The sequence below is a fragment of the Pelmatolapia mariae genome, linkage group LG3_W (genome assembly GCF_036321145.2).
Source record: "Pelmatolapia mariae isolate MD_Pm_ZW linkage group LG3_W, Pm_UMD_F_2, whole genome shotgun sequence".
In the NCBI taxonomy this organism is placed as follows: Eukaryota; Metazoa; Chordata; class Actinopteri; order Cichliformes; family Cichlidae; genus Pelmatolapia; species Pelmatolapia mariae.
The window spans coordinates 46,445,180-46,463,656 of record NC_086229.1 but is presented as its reverse complement, the minus strand read 5'-3'; the positions used below and the strand labels follow the sequence as shown (position 1 = coordinate 46,463,656).

Here is an 18,477-nt window from a genome sequence, read left to right as displayed (position 1 = left end):
CTTTAAAAAAAAAAAGGCTTTTTTACATTAAAGGTACTTGTGTAATAGCATGTCAATAAATTAAAAACAGTCATTCTGGTGTGAAAAGTAAAAATACTCACTGCAAAAAATGTTCTGGGTGAGTGTTACAGTATTAAATATAATAAAGCATAAAGCATTTGCTTTTGCAGTAGCTTAATATAGAACTACCTTTTAGCTGTTTTATATGAGCTTAAAACTAATAAAATGAGTGTTTGAGAAAAACAAAAATCATAAAATAGCAGCAAATGCAAGTCACAGTTATCCAGAGCTCAAAGCAACATCTTTACCATGCTTGTTTTGTTTAATCAAAATTTAAAACTCACAATTTTTTAAATAGTTTGAAATTAAAGAGACGTTTCAGTATTCTGAAGCCATTTTTGGTATTGGCTGAAAAAACTATTATAATAGTTTCAGAATATAATGTCTCTTAATTTAAAAAACAATCATTTCTACCTTATATAACTCTATATGTGTTGATTGCATCTCATAGTAAAGTTAAAGTTATTTTTCTTTCTATCTTTTAGTATCATATAGTTTGAGAAAGTAAAGCCTGACTCACTATCTAAAGACAAACTGTTTTTGCTACAACAGCAAAAGCACATACTGATACATAAGCTTGTCATGAACTGTTTGGTTTTGGTTGTGCCCATCAAATAGGAGTAAAATTGCTAACCATTCCTTGCCGTCGATCCCCTGACCGTGGTCAGGAGACGCAAGGGGAGATACTTCCTCCAGGATCAAAGTTTTGTCCTGCTTTGGGGTTAAATCCCCTCACTTTTGTGGAGTAGTGAGGCAGAAATTAGCCAAGACACCTGAGATACTGAAGGGATGAGGCTTTAATAACGGTACTGCACATTCCAATACACACTATTGTAGCCTGTTAGAACGCTGCCCCCGGTCGCCGTCTCTACCTGCGACATTTTTTGCGCTCACAGCGTCTCCTCACGCGCATGCTCACACACACATCACCTACAATCCTCACAGGGCACCCAGCCACAAAAAAGCCGGCAAATCCCACAACAAATGAATATCATCAAACATACATCAGTTTAAATGTGCTTCACTATATAAAGAATTTGTTGTTATTCACACATTTTTGTCATTATAAATTTTACTGCTTGATGTCACAGATGTGAATTCCAGTAAAGATCAGAATAATCCCACATGAAATCACATTATTATCGCAATATTAAAAACAATATTCTTGTAATATAATAAAAACAGGACTAATTTAGAAATGTCAAACACATTCATTTATTACACATGAAACAAATAAAAATGTTTCATTTTGTTTTACAAAAATTCCTCTAAAACAGAAATCAAATAAAAGCACATTTGTCTGGCTACATTTCTTTGCTGACTGATTTAGAACAGTTCTCATAAACTTTTTGTCAGTCTTAATTCAGGAACAACAGTCCTGATCCTTGATACTAAAAAACCTGTATGGTCTACATATGATAAAGTCAACAAAATAATTATTTGTTGCAATCACACTTCAAATTTGACTTTAATTTGGCCAGTAATTTTTTTTGTCATTTGTGTAGAAAGTTCAATTTGGTCTAAATATTTGGATCAAATTGACAGTCCCAAAGGGTTGATTATGTTCTGGACGTAGCGTTTTCAGTGGGAGAAATGTTTCGTCACTCATCCAAGTGACTTCTTCAGTCTCAGCTGACTGCAGGTTTCCCCAACCTTATAAACAGTACATTTGCACAATGACTGAAACCAGCCCACTGAAGGAACAATGGACTGGGAGGTCAGTTCCTTGATTATTAATATGCAAATTGTCATGACCAAATTGACAGTAATCAGTAACTAATTACTGATTATTTCCCCCCAAAAGTAATCCCATTACTTTACTGACTTTACTTTTTAAAAACATGATTTACAACCTGAATAGGTGATAAAGCGATAGATCTTTCAGCCCAATTCTACTTTTTCTGCATAATCCATCATACAAAATGTAATCGAATGGAAAAGTCTCTTTTTAAAACTTGTTTTATTAGTTTTAATCTTTTAACTTAATGCATCAAGCAAAAATTAAATTATATGCAACATTCTCTGACTGGAAGAAATTTGTTTAACATTTAAACCTATTTTCTGCACATTCCTGCACATAAAATAAAATAGTTTTTTGTGTTTACACTCAGTCTTTCAAATAGATGCTAGTAAAACACAGCAGAAAATAAATAAAATCAAAGACTCAGCGGTCCTGTTGCTCTATTTTCACCTGTTTAGCAGGAATGGGGCAGGCGGAGGTTTACCCTGGTGCAGGTGTGCCGCAGTGGTCATGTCAGAGGAAGGATCCGGGAGTTTCTCTTTGAATTTCACATTCCCGTGGCAGCATACTCGGTGCTTGCTCTGAAGTTTAGGGTTTTTTTCCCTGTAAATAGAAGTCTTTGTCCCAGACAGTGAGCAGCGGACGCTGATGGTTTTGTCACTTTTTACGGAATCAAACTCAAAGGAAGGTCAGTACTTCCACGCTTTAAACACTGCACGCTCATACTCACTCCTGCACTCATTAGATTATCCATTGTTGATCTGCACACAGTTTCCACGAATGTCGCACTTGCTTACGTCATTGTCATGAGACACTCTCGCAAACGTAATGCGAGAGTAACGCAGCGTGCTTACGGGAAAGTAACAATCTAATAATCTAATGACCTTTTTTGCAGTATTAATCCCTTACTTTACTCGTTACTGCCCATCTCTGTTGTAGAGTATTAAGAAATATAATTAGAATACGAAGCAAACTATAATTGTAACAGCTTCTACGAAGTCAGTTACAATGAGTCTAAATTCTTCAGTTTATGAGATTTTGCGTTTAAAAATGTGATAAAACTCCTTCTCCTTGTACAGTTTTTCTAGAGTAGATCAATGTTGAAAAAATTGTATCCGTTTACAGCTCAATAATTAGGCGTCGAAAAAGCAAAGGGGTAGGAGCTCTTATTGAATCTATTGTACAATAGCATCTCAGACACAGAAGATTTTTAGTCATATACGGCTCTTTGAATGATGTCCACATTTGCCTGTCTATACTCTGGGCTTCTTAAATAAAAAGAAACTATGGTTCTCTCACTGCTGTAGAATCGCTTAATAAACAGTTTTGTTTTGTCTTTTAATTTACACAGCCTCCATGACAGCCTTTTTCTTCTTTGTGGTCTTCTTTTGGACATTAACTGTGTTGCTGCTGTTGTTGTTGTTTCTGACACTGCTGGCTCTCTTCATCTGGTACACCACCTTAGCTGCTTCATCAGAAAGAGTCAGCTGTAATAGATGTAAAAAATTTGATAATCTGTGAATATCTATTTTTTTTACAAACTCATAAATAGACCAATAAACAAAATATAATCTCTTGTTCCAGTGGATCTTGTACTCTTGCACTTTTTAAAAAAAAATTCGTCTATGGAGAGGTTCAAAAAGTGGCTATAAAAACTTTATTCACTGTGGTTGCTTGAAAGGTGTTGACCATTAAGGGGATGTGGTGGAGTTCAATAAGCTCATTCTCACTCTGAGTTTAGTATTTACTCAAGTTAAAATTTATATGGTGAGGGCTATATTTTCATATTTACGACTGTTAGAAGTTAGAAGTGGTATTAAATTTGTTGTTGATGTGTTGCAATGTATGTGCAGGCAAAAAACAAATAAAAAAGAAAGAAAGATAACGAGAGTGCACAACATCTGATTAATGTTTCATGAATTCTTGTGCTGCTTCATTGGCAGTTGTATAAAAGTACAATTTTCCAAATCTTTGCCTGCTCAGTCACAGACAAACAAAACATCTGACACATGTAAAAATAGAATAAAAATTAATACTTCCAAAATGTTCATGTTACATGAACAAAAAGTTTATATAATGATAAAACTCACTGTGTGATATTTTTTCTAATTGTCTTCATTAAAAAAAGTGTATGAATACCTGGGATTCCGTGGTAATGTCCTCACAAATTGTCGTCATGGTTTCCATCCAGTTACCATATATACTCTCTTCCTTTTGGATTGGCCTCCACTTGCTGTAGTTAAGAAAGAGGCACTGTTACTGCCTACAACACAGTAAAGTCACACACACTTGAACTCTAACCCCTTAAAACCATTCCACTTTCTTCTACTCACTTCAACCGTTAACGTAAAATGATCAGGTGGTGGCTCAGTGACCCCACAGTACAGGTGAACTGATGGGTCTAGATCCCCCCATTCAATGTAATGTAAATTATTGTGTGCGTGCGTGTGTGTGTGTGTGTGTGTGTGTGTGTGTGTACTAATATATGCATACATATCTGCTTTGCTATTTATTGTTATAGGGATTTAAAAAATAATAATATGAATATTTATAAAAGTTTAAATGTCCGGTAGCAATAAAATAGTGACAAGAGATTAAATGCCACACTTGGAAAATATCTTTCTGTTATATGAGCAACACTACCCTACAAAGGCAGGCAGCAGTAACTACACAAAAGTAATAAAGTGGAGAATATTTGCATAATTATTCCTCAATATAATGTATAACACTTTACGTTTGGACTATATAAAAGAATACTAAGGTAAGTTAGTTTGTTTTTAGGAGAACTCGATTTCCTTTTCTCTGTATGATAAGGTTTAATGACCATTTTATGCATGTGGTGTCTCAAATTTTATTCCTGAAACGCTGGTGCAGCCAAATGTTGCAGAAAACAGGAGCTGTATTATCTGGGATCTATATAGAGTTGTTTTAACCACTTTCTGTCACTTCTACAAAGTAAACACTTCTTCACATTTCTTATAAATTTTGTATGAAACATAATAATAAACATGCTTGAAGTAAAAACAGATTTCAGTCTGGTTTTCACTGACTTAGGACCAAATTCACCAAACTGACTTTTTACAGGATTCATCACAACAATAGCATGCAGCATACATTATCAGTGCCTTAATAGCTGGCTACTGAATCTCTCATATGTGTATTCATCATTACTTTTTTCTCTGTGTCTCCTCTACAAGACTCATACCTGACTTGTTGTAGCAGGTCTTGCTGTGCTTTCAGCTGCCTTTGTGCCTCCTGCACTTTACCCTCCATGGTTAAACTGGCACAAAGCTGTGCGCAGTGAACATCGAGCACTGCCATGTTAAGTCTACCTGCAAAAATCCGACTTCAGACAGACAGATAAAGAAGATGAAATTAAATATATAAATATATATAAATATAAATATCTTTTATGATTAACTTGAACACATTTAAGTTAATCATTCTAAAAGTATTTAACGCCCAGCTCCAGCTTTTTACCTGCAGGTAGTTGCTGGTCGCTGTTCAGTGATGATGCGAGTGATTCTGTGTTGGTCTCTGGTCTTGAAGCTGAGCTGCAGTTGGAATGGAAGCGTTCCTTTCTGGAGAAAAACTGGTGAATACAGACCAATATATAACAAATTAGATGAGACTTTGGTTGATTCTATTAACTGCTTTCTGCACTACAAATCATTTTTAAACAGTAATAATACAGCAGAGTTGACCTACCTTCCATAAAATCAGGTTTTACAGCAAACTGGAAGGTGATCTCCAGACCTTTGGTGACATTCCCAATCTCTCTTACCAGTTTGTGATTGTTTTCATCCTCATATGGAAAATACCTACAGTGAAAGAGAGAGAAGAGTGAAAATAAAAGAAGGAAACAAAGGAAATTAATATTTTGGATACCACTGCACCACTCTATATTATTATTGTTATTAGACTAACATACAAACGAGTATGTAAAATGTTTATGTGGCAGTGTTTTTACGTTGCCACTCACACTCCATCAGAAGCGAGCAGGGTTGCTTTGACTCCTGTAGCTAGGACATTATCTTCGGAGACCGATTGAATCTCTCTTGCTACCGTGCCAATGCTGACAATATTTACCTGTGCAAGCCAAGGAGCAAGAGTTAGAGCAATATGTTCTTCTTTGTGTTTGCTTGTGTGAATTAATTTGTGTTTATCTCACTCTTCCTCCCGTAGCATCTGCCAGTTTACCAATATCAGCCAGGCGACAGTCTGTCCCTTCAAAAGTCATTACTGATATTATGACTCTGAAAAAGGAAAGAAAGAGATGTTTTTTTCACAGAATTAGACAGGTTTTGTGGCTGATGTGCTCGGTTCATGCAGATGTGAGAAGTTCAAAGGTTTGAGCTAGACACCCTGCTGTAGCCAAGTGAGTCTGAATTCTGGAATGCTGTAGAGTACCTGTGCAAAGAGTATACAAAAGAGTGTACAAACTGTAGCATGTAGCTTTAAAATGAACCAAGTCTTAGTAGTAAATTCTCAATTTCTACTCCAGAACAAAGCATATGTTTCCAGTTTTTACTTTGTTTATCCCAACAAAGTGACTTTTTTGTGCTGATAAGCTACAAGTCAACTGATTTGGACTGGAGTAAAGGCTCTTAAACTTAACCAGATGGTGACGTCTTTGTTCTGTTCCAGGTTCTGGTCATTGTGAACCTCTCGCTCACAAGCATTTCTTTTTTTTCCACTGTTTTATTTTGACTGACGGTTTTATTTTAGTTATACAATCCCAATCAAAAGTTTAAGAACACTTGAAAAATGGCAAAACAAATCATATTTTGCATGGCTGGAAGTAGAGCTTCAAGATGCAACAAGAAGAAATGGGAGTTTTTTGAGGATGCATAATTTATTGAAAACAATGCCAGTAACATTGGAAACCATCAGGACCATCAAGGTTAATTTTCTTTCATTAGAGAATAAAACTTTATTACACCTTTCAATGTCCCATGTTTGGTGCTCTCTTGCAAAGTCCAAATGATCAGTTCTGTGGCGTTCAAGGAGACGATACCATTGAAGACATTTTTTGTTTTTAAAGCTCTTCAGTCTCAGATGCCGTCTGATGGTTAGGGGGCTGCAGTTGGCACCAGTAACGGCCTTAATTTGGTTCGGGGATTGTCCAGTGTCTTGACGGACAGCCAATTGGATGCAGTGCTGGTGAAATTGTTTTGGGTCTTCCACTTGACTTTTTCGTTCCATAACCTCCAGGATAATTTAAGAAATTCCAAATGACTCTCTTACTGCATCCCACCTCAGAGGTGATGGCATGCTCCGAGAGACCCTGCTTATGCAGTTCAACAACCCGACCACGTTCAAAAAGGGAAGTTTTTTTGCCTTTGCCATCAGAACATCATGACAGTGTGACTATCTGACAGAAAATGACAATGAACCCACATTTTTGCACAAATTTGGCCTTTTAAAGGCATGTGGTCCTAAACTTACGAACAGCTGGTGTTGAAAATAAAAATCTTTTGCTTTAATTACACAGTCTGCACTTGAATCTGTTCTGTCAGGAACCTTGTTAAGATCCAACCATGCAAAATATGATTTTTTTGCTATTTTTCAAGTGTTCATAAACTTTTGATCGGGACTGTGTAATTAAAATTAAAACAAATATACTCTGTAAACAGAAAAAAGTAAAAGATTTGAAATGGTAAATTGCCTGTATTTGTATAGTGCTTTACTAGTCCCTAAGGACCCCAAAGCGCTTTACACATCCAGTCATTCACCCATTCACACACACACATTCACACACTGGTGATGGCAAGCTACATTGTAGCCACAGCCACCCTGTGCGCACTGACAGAGGCGAGGCTGCTGGACACTGGTGCCACCGGGCCCTCTGACCACCACCAGTAGGCAACGGGTGAAGTGTCTTGCCCAAGGACACAACGACCGAGACTGTCCAAGCCAGAGCTCGAACCGGCAACCTTCCAATTACAAGGTGAACTCCCAACTCTTGAGCCACGATCGCCCACGATTGATATTTGACAGGAATATCTCTAAATACCACACAATTTCAATACTCGAAGAGGACAGGATGCAGTTTACACTTAAATCTGCAAAGCAAAACAGTACTATTCTTATCAGCTGCTGTGTTTAGGAGCAGAGGTGGTGCCTGTCTGACTTTGAGGCAGACTCTTGTGTGGCAGGTAAATGATTGTTCACCAGAGACATGGTTAACGCAATTAAACATTGACAAATGCTCAACAACTTTGTGCATGCATGTGAGCCCTTACCCCTTCTGTACCGCATCTAGAGCCAGCTGAGTATAGAAATATGGAGTAAAGGCAGAAGGAGTCAGAGAGGGAGCTTGCTCCATCTCTCCCAGTCCGATGTTTGCTTTGCCATCAGTACATAAAATGACCTGTAAATCACAACAGCCGCAAGGTTCTTGTTAATAGTGGTGACAGTCACAGCACTCAGTCGTCCCAATCACACCGTAGTAAAATATCTGACCACTCATTTAGAGACTTTCACATTTACTCACTTTTGACCCGGGGTACCTTGAAGCCATAGCAACGGAGGCTAATGCTGCGGGACCGAGACACGTGGCTCCATGTTCCCTGAGTCTAGAGTCAGAGATGTGGAGAAAACAAAGAGTGTTTCAGACTGTACAGAGCATTCTTCCATGTTTCTAAAACACTTCTAACACTTACTCTTTGACCCTCTGTATTAGGTGGTTGTAGGTCTCAGCGATACAGTGTGGGATGTGGTAAGTCACACCCTTTTCCCATATATGGTCGTAGTCAACTAGCGCCCAATCCCTGAGTGTGATAGGAGCACTAGTACCATCACCATATATTACAACCTGTGAAACCAGCAGAATGTAGTTAGAGTACTCCAGGGTGGGGCGGGAGATTTATAAGGTCTTCTTCATTTAATGTCTTCAACATTTAATTCAAATCTTGACAAAAAAACAAATTCTCTGGCAGATGAGGGCAGATTGCTTCTCCCTTCTGTCTGCTGAAGAGCCATCTTATACAGAGCATGACAGTTCATCATGGTAAACAGGAAGTCCTCTCTTGTTTTTGTGGGGCAGGCTACATAACTGTCAATTATGCAATGTCCAAAGGGGACAAAAACAGGAAAACATTTAAAATTCTCTCATGTAGTGATAAATAAGGTCTGGTTCTATGAACAAGGACGTTTTATGATCTGCTCCACTGATTTTTCTATTTTACAGCATTGAGGTAAAACTGGAGCAATGTACTTAGTTATAGCAATATAGAGCAATGCAATTAAATATTCATTGTATCTTGAGTGACACGATTATATATTCATATAGATTAAAATTGGCCAAAAAAAATACAAAACCATAGGAAAGACAATAAAGGGCTTTTCTATTCTATTCTACTCAAAAGATGAGAAAGATCATATGAAAGTAAAAAAAATATGTAACAGTAGAGTAAAAGGTAAAAAAAAAAAAAAATTTAGTTTTTGTTGTTGTTGTTGTTGTTGTTGTTGTTGTTGTTGTTGTTGTTTTAAGGTAGCAATATAGACAGCAAAATACCTAAAGCTTTAGCATCCCCACTCCTGATAAGGACCCCAGGTTCAGTCTGAATCAACCATGATTTGTTCTCATTGTGATTGTTGTGATTTCTGGAGTCCAAAGACATAATGAATACTAAACACCTTTTACAATCTTTTACTACACGCTAGTTGGATGGGATAACACTTATATTTGTATTTAAATGTTCACAAAAAAAGAAAGATTCAAAAAAGCAGCATACAAGAATCAGTGTTATAATTAATGCTACTACTACTCCCGCTACATCTCCTACCTCATCGTTAAATGTCACCAGAGCCACCCTCCGATGAGGGGACCGTTGCTTTATGGTGAATAGTGCCCTGTAGAGGGCGTCCTGCATACCCTGTGAAGACATACCAAAACAGCACAAACTTTAAAACAAAATGATTATGTTAATGGAGCCCAGCCAATCAAACCACAACAAATTATCCTCTCACCTCTAGTCTGGATACGTATGTTACAGAGCCATTGCTTGATGGAACCTAAAGCAGAGCAAACATGATAAAACTGAACATTTCAAATGAAGTTTTATTGTGATTTAATCCATATAATTTACAGTCATGTGGAAAAGAGGTTTCAACTGTGGAAAACTGAATGTCTCTTTACTGCTACTACAGGTATTCAGAAGGTAAGTAGCAGCCAGGTGCTGCTAATTAATTACACTTGTTTAACTGATAACAAGTGAGTGTAGGCACCTCGATGACAGCAGACATTTTGGTATTTAGCTATATGTTACCACAATGCCACAATCTTTTTAAGAGTGGATGTCCCAGTAAGTTCACCCGAAGAACAGATTGTGCAATGCTTACAGAAACTGCAAGAAACTCGAGAGGTGCATCTCAGACTGAGTTAGCGTGTTAAATGTTAAAACTCATGACAGTGCCATTAGAAAAAGACTGAACAAGTATGGCTTGTTTGGAAGGATTGCCAAAAGAAACCCCTTTCTCTCTCTCTAAAAAAAAGTTGCATCTGAACAAAACACAAGACTTGACAGAGACAAGACTGCACAGATGAGATCAAGGTGGGAAGTTTGGCCACAATGTAAAGCTAAACCCAAACACAGCATATCATGAAACACCTATAATTTGGGCTTGTTTTGCAGCTACAGGACCTGGGCACCTTGTAGTCATTGAGTCAACCAACAACTCCTCTGCATACCATTCTTTATTTTAGAATCAAATGTAAACCCATCTGTCCGACAGCTAAAGCTTGGTCCAAATTACATCATACAACAGGACAAGCACACACAAAATCTACAACTGAATGTCTAAAAAAGAAAAGAATCCAGATGATCCAATCCAGAGTCCAGACCTCAAACTCATTGAAACGCTGTGGCACGTCCTGTTCGGTGGCAGAACCTCAAGAGAGCTGTCCATAAATGGATGCCTGCAAAACTCAATCAGCTAAAGCAACACACTTAAATGAGAGTGGAATAAGATTCTTCCCCGAGGACTTGAAGACCGATAAAATCATACACAAATGCATTTGCTTCAAGTGATTTTATGCTCAAGGCAATCCTACAAGCTTTTGAATCATGCAAGAACTCTTTTTGCAACCACAAGGGTAGCCTCCAGCTTTTGATAAACAATGACTGCAGGAATTTTACCCGCAGTGTGTTTGAATAATGCAATCCACACACCTCTGTAGTAACGCTCATGCTGCCAGAAGTGTCCACGCAGAAAACAACTAGCGTGTCCTCCAAGTTCTGATAGTCGTCTTCACTCTGTCTGGGCAGGTAAAGGTCATCACTGCGCACACCGGCTCGCTGGCCAATGCACAAAGCAGCTAAACTTTCGTCTACGCTGTTTTCATATCCACAGAACTCACATCGCCAAACCTGCACAAGAAGAAGAGGATTTGCTTTTGTTTGTTTCAACTACCTTTGTCCAGTGGAAACCAGTTAATCAATTGGTTGAGCCCAAAGAAATAAAAAATTCAGGAATTAAATTACCACTCACGTTCTTCTGTAACGAACTGAGACATGACAAAGCAGCACTACATTTCCCACAAATCACTGGCCTTTGAAAAGTCTCCATGCCTGAGTCTGATAAGCAAAGAAAGAAAAGAGATTAATACAAGACGAAAAAACTTGGAAGGAAGTGTGTTTGCATGTGTGTGCCCCCTGACCTTGACTGATGTCAACCAGTTTTCCAACATTGAGTGAGACAACGTTGACGTTGGCCTTCAACCTGGTTAATCCTTCCAGCTTGTCAACTGATGAAACGCGAATAGAAAATGAGAGAGAGAAAGATTAAATATCAACTATAAAACATAAGGAAAGACAGGCAAATCAAACTCACGTCTGGGAGGAACAGGAGGAGGGAGGGAGATCGGAGCAGACGGAGGCTCGAAGGAGGAATTGTTGTAAAGAGGAAGAGAAGTAGGCCGAGGTTTCCTCAGTCGACGAGGGGGCAGCGGTGGAGGAACCTCATCTGAAGTAACAAGGAAACACTGAATAAATAGCCTACAAAAGCAAAACGTATCAAGTGACGCATTCTCTAGGACATGCAGAGTCCAGGCTATGGCTTTATTACCTCACTGCAGTCATTATCTGATGTGTATATGTGAGATCCTTTTACAATCTTATTTCAAAACTAGTCTTAAAACATTAAAAGTCTATCAGAATAAAACAATTTCCACCAACCCATGGACCTAAAGGAAATGGCTACAGCTGATCCGATCAAAGATTGTGAAAATTAACAGCTGATTTTGTCTCTTTAAATTTTGATTTGTAAATTTAAAATTCACTCTCCTTAAAAACAAGAAAACAAACAAAAAAAATATTACATTAGTCAGGTGGTCGCACTTGCCCTTTAGTTTAGTTATCACATTTCTACTCTGTATTGTTTATTCCTTGTATACTAACTGTCAGCATATATTAGCATGAATGTCAGGCCTTTTTAGGAAACCCAGGAGCTTTTTAATCAGCTGACAGTAATCGTACTAATTTCAGTACTATTTCCTTTATCTTTAATTGAACAAACAGAAACAGAAGCCATGATTTATTCCTGTTGATGTAAGGCAAAAATAGGGTTTGCAAAGTGTACAACAAGCTTGAAAGTCACTATTTTGTGTGGCCACCTTTATTCTTCAATAAGGTGTGAACTCTCTGAGGAAAGCTTTCTTGTCATTTCTTCTGGAGTAGTTCTCTAGTCTTCCTGAAGAACATTGGATGTTGGCTCACTTTTGCTCTGTTGTCTGTCAAGATGCACATGCAGTACATTCTGGATAGCATCTGACGTGCAGCGGCTTCATTTTTTTCTGCATGAAAATGAGCTTAACACCTCTGGTTGATGTACAGCCACAAACCATGACAGAGCCTCCACCCTGTCTTACAGATTTTAAATCAGAATCAAAATCAGAAATACTTTATTAATCCCGAAGGAAATTATAGGTTACAGCAGGCAGCACGCTAATGGCGCATGCACACTTACAAAGGAGCCCTCTGACCAAACTTTACACAAACATCACATTGGGAAGACATGTCAGAGAGGTAGGCTGATAGGAAAAAACAACGAAATTCATAACATGAGGTGAGAGGAAGAGGGAAAAAAAACTCCACTGAGACTGAGCTCCTTCTGGGAGAACAGTTTGAGAACAGAAAAAAACACCCCAGCACAAAAAGCCTGTATGTCTGTCAATACACCGTAGAAACACAAGACAAGAAACACTCAGTGTTGTACCTTATCCATACCTATTGATGTAAATTTGAACCAAAAAGTTTAAACTTCATGCTGCTGATTTTCAGTCTGGTGAAGTAGAGGGGACCTTTTCCCCAATCGAATCATTTAATGTTGGTTCCCTTACCTAACCAAAGACTAAGTGAAAGTGAAACTAAACTGGGAGTGAAATCAGAATTAATCCTAGAAGTAATGCAACATGAAGTCTGAAAACAATCCAAAGTAATAATGTCTTAATGCATGCTCAATAATCCAGACAAGGAAATCCCAGAAAGTTTATTCTGTTCGCCTCAACATTTCTTCACTGATCCAAGTGACTGCATCCATCTCAGCTGACTGCAGCTTTCCTCAACCACATAAACCGTTGCAAAACGATCTGAACCTAGCACCCCTAACAATGGGCCGTGGCCTCGATTTGGCAGTCGTCAATATGCAAATTGTCATCAGTGGCCATCACATGGGGAATGGCTACGACCACACTGGACCATACTGGACCACACTGGACCATAAGAACCACATAAACCGTTGCAAAACAATCCAAACCATTGACAGTCATGTGACATCAATGCCAAAAAGTCATAAAAGCGTTCACTGTGAGACCTAATATCCATCTATCCATCCATCTATCTATCTGCAAATACGAAAGCTCTTTTATAATAAATGCTGTCTTTTTGTTAGATTTTTCTGATTGAACTTTAAACAACAACATTTTAAGGCCTGAGGAACTCAGAAAAAATTCTACAGGCCATCTGTCACCATCCATCCATTCGGTTGTGCTTATCCAACCATTTACTATCTATCTGCAGAACAAATAATACAAATCTTGATTTTTTTTTTTATGATCTGCGTTAATACTTGTTAATACTTGAAATGTGGAATATTTACTTTATTTCTTACATTAATCTTACTGAAATTGATTTGTGTTGGTGAGAAATGCAATTTTACTGGCAATGTGGGTGGAGCCAGACTGATTTGGACTGATTTTTTAGTTTTATCAGCATTAACTGTCACACTCTTCTAACATCTTTGTAATTAGAGCTATCTGACATCTTTTTCTCTGTGTGGACTTTCCCTCGTTGAACCTCTATCGTTACATCTCCTACACAGTTCGTCTTTTTGTGTCTCTTGCATTTGCAAGCATGCCCACACACACACACGCACGCACACACATTACTACTTAATATGCTTTCCTGTTATTTCACTGCAATACTCTTGAGAATTTAATCAACGCTCTGGCCAGAAAAAAGCAACGGTTCATCACCATCAGCGTCATGAGAGCTGCATGCTTGTGCACATTTTTTGCAAATGCATGAGTGAGAAAATTACCTGCTTGTTGTTTTACTGGCACTATGTTGTCATACTCGGGCCCCATAGGAAAAACGCCTGTAGTTGGAAGAAAAACCCTTCGTTATAACAGGTTTAAGCAGTTATGCACGCTCTCTTCCATTTTGGTGGCACTTAGTACAAACAGACGCAGACTGTTCTGCAACTCGGGGTCAAAGATGTCAAAATTTCACCGGCTTAATGTACTTGAAAGGTTCTAACTATAGCAAGTGTGAGCATTATTTGTTACTTTGGGGAAGATACACTTAAAGAAACTCACCTGGTCCATCTGGACTCCAGTTGCAAACAACATGGCTGCAAGCAAACTCCATCTGCAACACACAGATATGAATTTAAATTAATTGCGACACCATTTAAAAGACCCACAATCTCTTTGGGTTTTTATCTTTAAGAGATAAATGAATCAGATAATGGGGAGAAAGAAAGCGAGAAAAGCTGACATATCAGCTACACGATTATGGTAGACGAGCTTCCTGGCATTGTCAGTGCGTTGTCACCACAGCAGCTGTTCCTTTGGTTTGGTTATTTTTCTTGTTAACAGGTGCCTCAGTAAAACCATCACAGAAAACACTTCCTGTTATAAGAACAGGGAAGAAATGAGAAAACATGAAAAGTAATGGCTTCTTGAATGTGAAGAAGGAATAAAAGTTGCATTTTTCTTCAGGTTTGGTTTGTTTGGTTGAAGTATGGCTGCAGGCACTGAAACAAGAGCACAGAGTCAATGCCATTGAGGTCAACGTGAAGGAAATGACAGGGTTTAAAGTTCTGAGAACTGTTAAATTATTAACCAGATTTAGATTTTTTTTAATCAGAGCATGGTGGCAGTCACAGAGCAGGTTACAGACTAATGAGTGTTAAAGGGGTCAAACCATAATCTCACACCCCCAACCAAAACCCCAAACAGCTCTAATGTCACTCCAAAATGATCTCAAAAGCCTATAAAATAAAAACCTACACATTATTTCAAAGCAAAAAACTCAAAAATCACCTAACATGCATGTGTTTGGACTGTGGGAGGAGGAAGGAGCACCTGAAGGAAACCCACGTAGGCACAGAGAAAACATGCAAGCTCCACACAGAAAGGCTTCCTGTGAGCCGACAGCCAAACCGCTGCACCGCCCTGCCCTGATATGACTGAACTATCCTGCTGCTGATTAACACGATGCCTTGAGAAATGTGAGGTTTTTGACGTGTACTTTAGCGACCAGCTGTGTTTTCATTTCTTCTACGCGGACCTTAACTAAAGCAAAAAGGAAAAACTAAGGATGACTCTGCGGATACTCAGAGTGATTGGTGGTATAAATATGATAATTTATGTTTTCAGACAAATTTTGAGAACATTTCCTTCTTTCTTGTTTCACAATAAAAATTTGCACAATTTCTATTTTTTTTATCATTAAAAGTGATCCTTAGATTGTGCACCCCATGTTAACCCAGAAAATGAATATGACAACGTCAGTCAGTTTATTTTTAAAAATTTCTTTGGAAAAGTTTAAAAAGGAAGGTTTTGTAAGACTTAAAGGTAAAAAACTGTTTTTAGTGTATAGCAGCTGCTAGTTATACTGTTGTTGTGTCTAATTTCAGCACATGAAGAGCAGAAATTTTAAATGTTCCCATTTTTCTGTGTTCTCATATTTTCACAGCTCTATGTTGTGAACTGTTTTGCATCATGTTTCCTCCAAATTTATTCATGAAGCAGACGTTCAGTTTATCAAGACAACAGCCGTCTGCACTGATGACAACCAGAAATCCTCATCTAAGCATGAATTCCCCTTAGAGTAGATTTTTTTTAATTAAAGCTGCTTCATATTAAAGGGTGTCTTTTTTCTGGCTGTTTCTTTTTGTTTGCTTTTTTCAGATTGAACTTTAACCAGGTACATTTTAAGAGCAGAGGGACTCAAAAAAAATCTTAAAGAAAAGATTTTTACTGTGTCATGGTGAGCTTATAGTTCATGATCATCAAAAAAACTGAAGGTAAGCTTAGGTATCATTTTTAAGAGCAAGATTTGCTTTCAAAAAACGTGGTTTTGGGGGTGTTTTCAGCATACACACTGACAAACACAGCTAAGATTAGGCCCTCGAGAATTTGAAAACTATTAACAAAAGGGCTTTTAGAATAAAATAAAAAATAGAGATTTGTGTAAATTAAGCCATAAATATTGGCCAGCATTTTCAGGTTAGTGAAATGGGGTAAATCAGCTCATTGAGAAATGAACTGGGAGATAATTGAATGAATTCAGCACACCAAGGCTAGCGCTAACACTTCATATCTGAAAAATTGAAGCAGAAAATATATAAATAAATAAGACAAACCTGTCGTGGCTGAAACCATAGACAATCTCTTATCTAATTTGCAGCAAGATAAAAAAATATCTCTTAAAATTTCAAGATATTCAAAAAAAGATTCAAACTTAAGTAATCTAAAACGAACCACACAAACTTTACTTTAAAAAATAAATTGTCCATTTTGCCATAAATTACTCTAAAAACATTTCTCACCATCACAGAGATTTAAATGGGTTTGTTTTTTTGTTTTTGTTTTTGATTGTAGGGAGAAAATCCTGAAGATCTCTGGAGCATTTTGTTCTGACAGCATTTGGATTAGAAAAATACTGAGTTTTCGCTGAAAGCCATTTTGAAACAAGAGCGGGCTGAACCGCAACATTAGCTCTACTTATGCAAACTCATTGCTTCACATCAACCCAAGAGGGCCGAGTTATACTTATTTTGAGCTTGCTATAATTAAAGGAAGATAACTTAAGCAACAACTTAAAATAACACACCAAAGTTTGACCCTTTGCTCTACTTTATACAAGGTTTGTTTTAGAAGTACTGCTGACTCAGAAAGTCAAGAATGCACAGCAGATAAGACAGTGTTTTCTCTATTCCTGTGACACACACACAGCAAATAAAATATAAAAGACAGAAGTCGACACTTCTGTGCTGCTCAGTATGAAGGCAAAAAGCACTAATGAGTCAACATAAGCAAATGCTCTTACTTAAATTACTTAAGGAGCTTATTTGCATTTTCACACAGCAAGTTGGGCATTCCCGGGATATCACTTCCTTATTTTTACTTCCCTAAACCTCACAACCTCAGTTAAGCTCAGAGGTTATCAGCTCTCTAAATCACTCCAGGTTGCTCTATAAATAGGTCGATCTTGGCAACCAGGAACAAACAAGTTGAGCTGTATACTTCACACATGTGCAGCAGAGTTTCTGCAGCTTTTGCAGGTTAGGTTCAAGGTTTGCATCAGTTGGGTACCTGAACTACTTTATAGCCTTTCATAAAAAGGGCCTCTGGTGGTATACACCTGTCACCCAGTTTTATTCAGTACAGCTGCTAAACTGCATCTGAATGAAGAAGAAAGGTGATTTGAGGAACTTTGAATGTTGTATGATTATTTGTGCCGGACAGGGTGGTCTAAGTATTGCAGAAACTACTGATCTGCTGGTATTTTACTGCACAATGATCTCTATGGTTTACAGAGAATGCTCTGAAAAGGGAAACTATCCAGTGAGCAGCGGTTCTCTGGGCCTTGTTGATGTCACAGGTCAGAGAAGAATGACCAGAGACAACGGTACCTCAAATAAACACTCATTACAACCAAAGTATGCAGAAGAGCATTTCTGAATGAACAAGGAACCTTTGAAGCAGGTTCAATTCAATGTTATTTATATAGTGCCAAAACAGACAATAAGATACTGGAAAAATGTTGCCTGGTCTGATGAGTCTTGATTTCTGTGGCAAAATTCAAATGGCAGTCAAAAGTTGGTGTTACATGAACATGAATGCACAGATCGATGCATTGTATCCATACTTCAGTCTGGTGGTACTGGTATAATGGCATTGGGCACATCTGGGCCCCAAGTGAGCATCATTTAAAAACCACAGACTGCATCAGTGTTATTCCTGGCCATGCCTATCATTTTATGACCACACTGCACCCCTCTTCTGATGCCTGTGTCCAGGACAATTCAGTTTTTCAAGTCAATTTCATTTTTATTTATATAACACCAAAATCACAACAACACTTGCCTCAAGGTGCAAGGTGCAGAATAATACACCATGTCACAAAGATCAGGATAATCTCAAACTGGTTTCTTGAAGATTA

General features: G+C 37.9%; 1 protein-coding gene across 1 annotated transcript; it reads right to left on the bottom strand.

The window, feature by feature from the left end:
- Positions 1–2,929: 2,929 nt before the first annotated feature.
- si:dkey-9k7.3 (circularly permutated Ras protein 1) lies at positions 2,930–14,667 on the bottom strand. Its single transcript, XM_063461632.1, has 18 exons — positions 14,622–14,667; positions 14,345–14,401; positions 11,639–11,770; positions 11,466–11,552; positions 11,297–11,382; positions 10,978–11,175; positions 9,776–9,820; positions 9,592–9,681; positions 8,467–8,618; positions 8,298–8,379; positions 8,047–8,174; positions 5,973–6,057; positions 5,784–5,890; positions 5,510–5,622; positions 5,282–5,393; positions 5,007–5,147; positions 3,941–4,034; positions 2,930–3,288 (listed from the first exon to the last, which is right to left on the bottom strand). Exons 2-18 carry the CDS (start codon positions 14,388–14,390, stop codon positions 3,145–3,147), a joined length of 1,842 nt encoding a protein of 613 aa, XP_063317702.1. The 5' UTR covers positions 14,391–14,401; positions 14,622–14,667; the 3' UTR covers positions 2,930–3,144.
- Between the last annotated feature and the right edge of the window lie 3,810 nt (positions 14,668–18,477).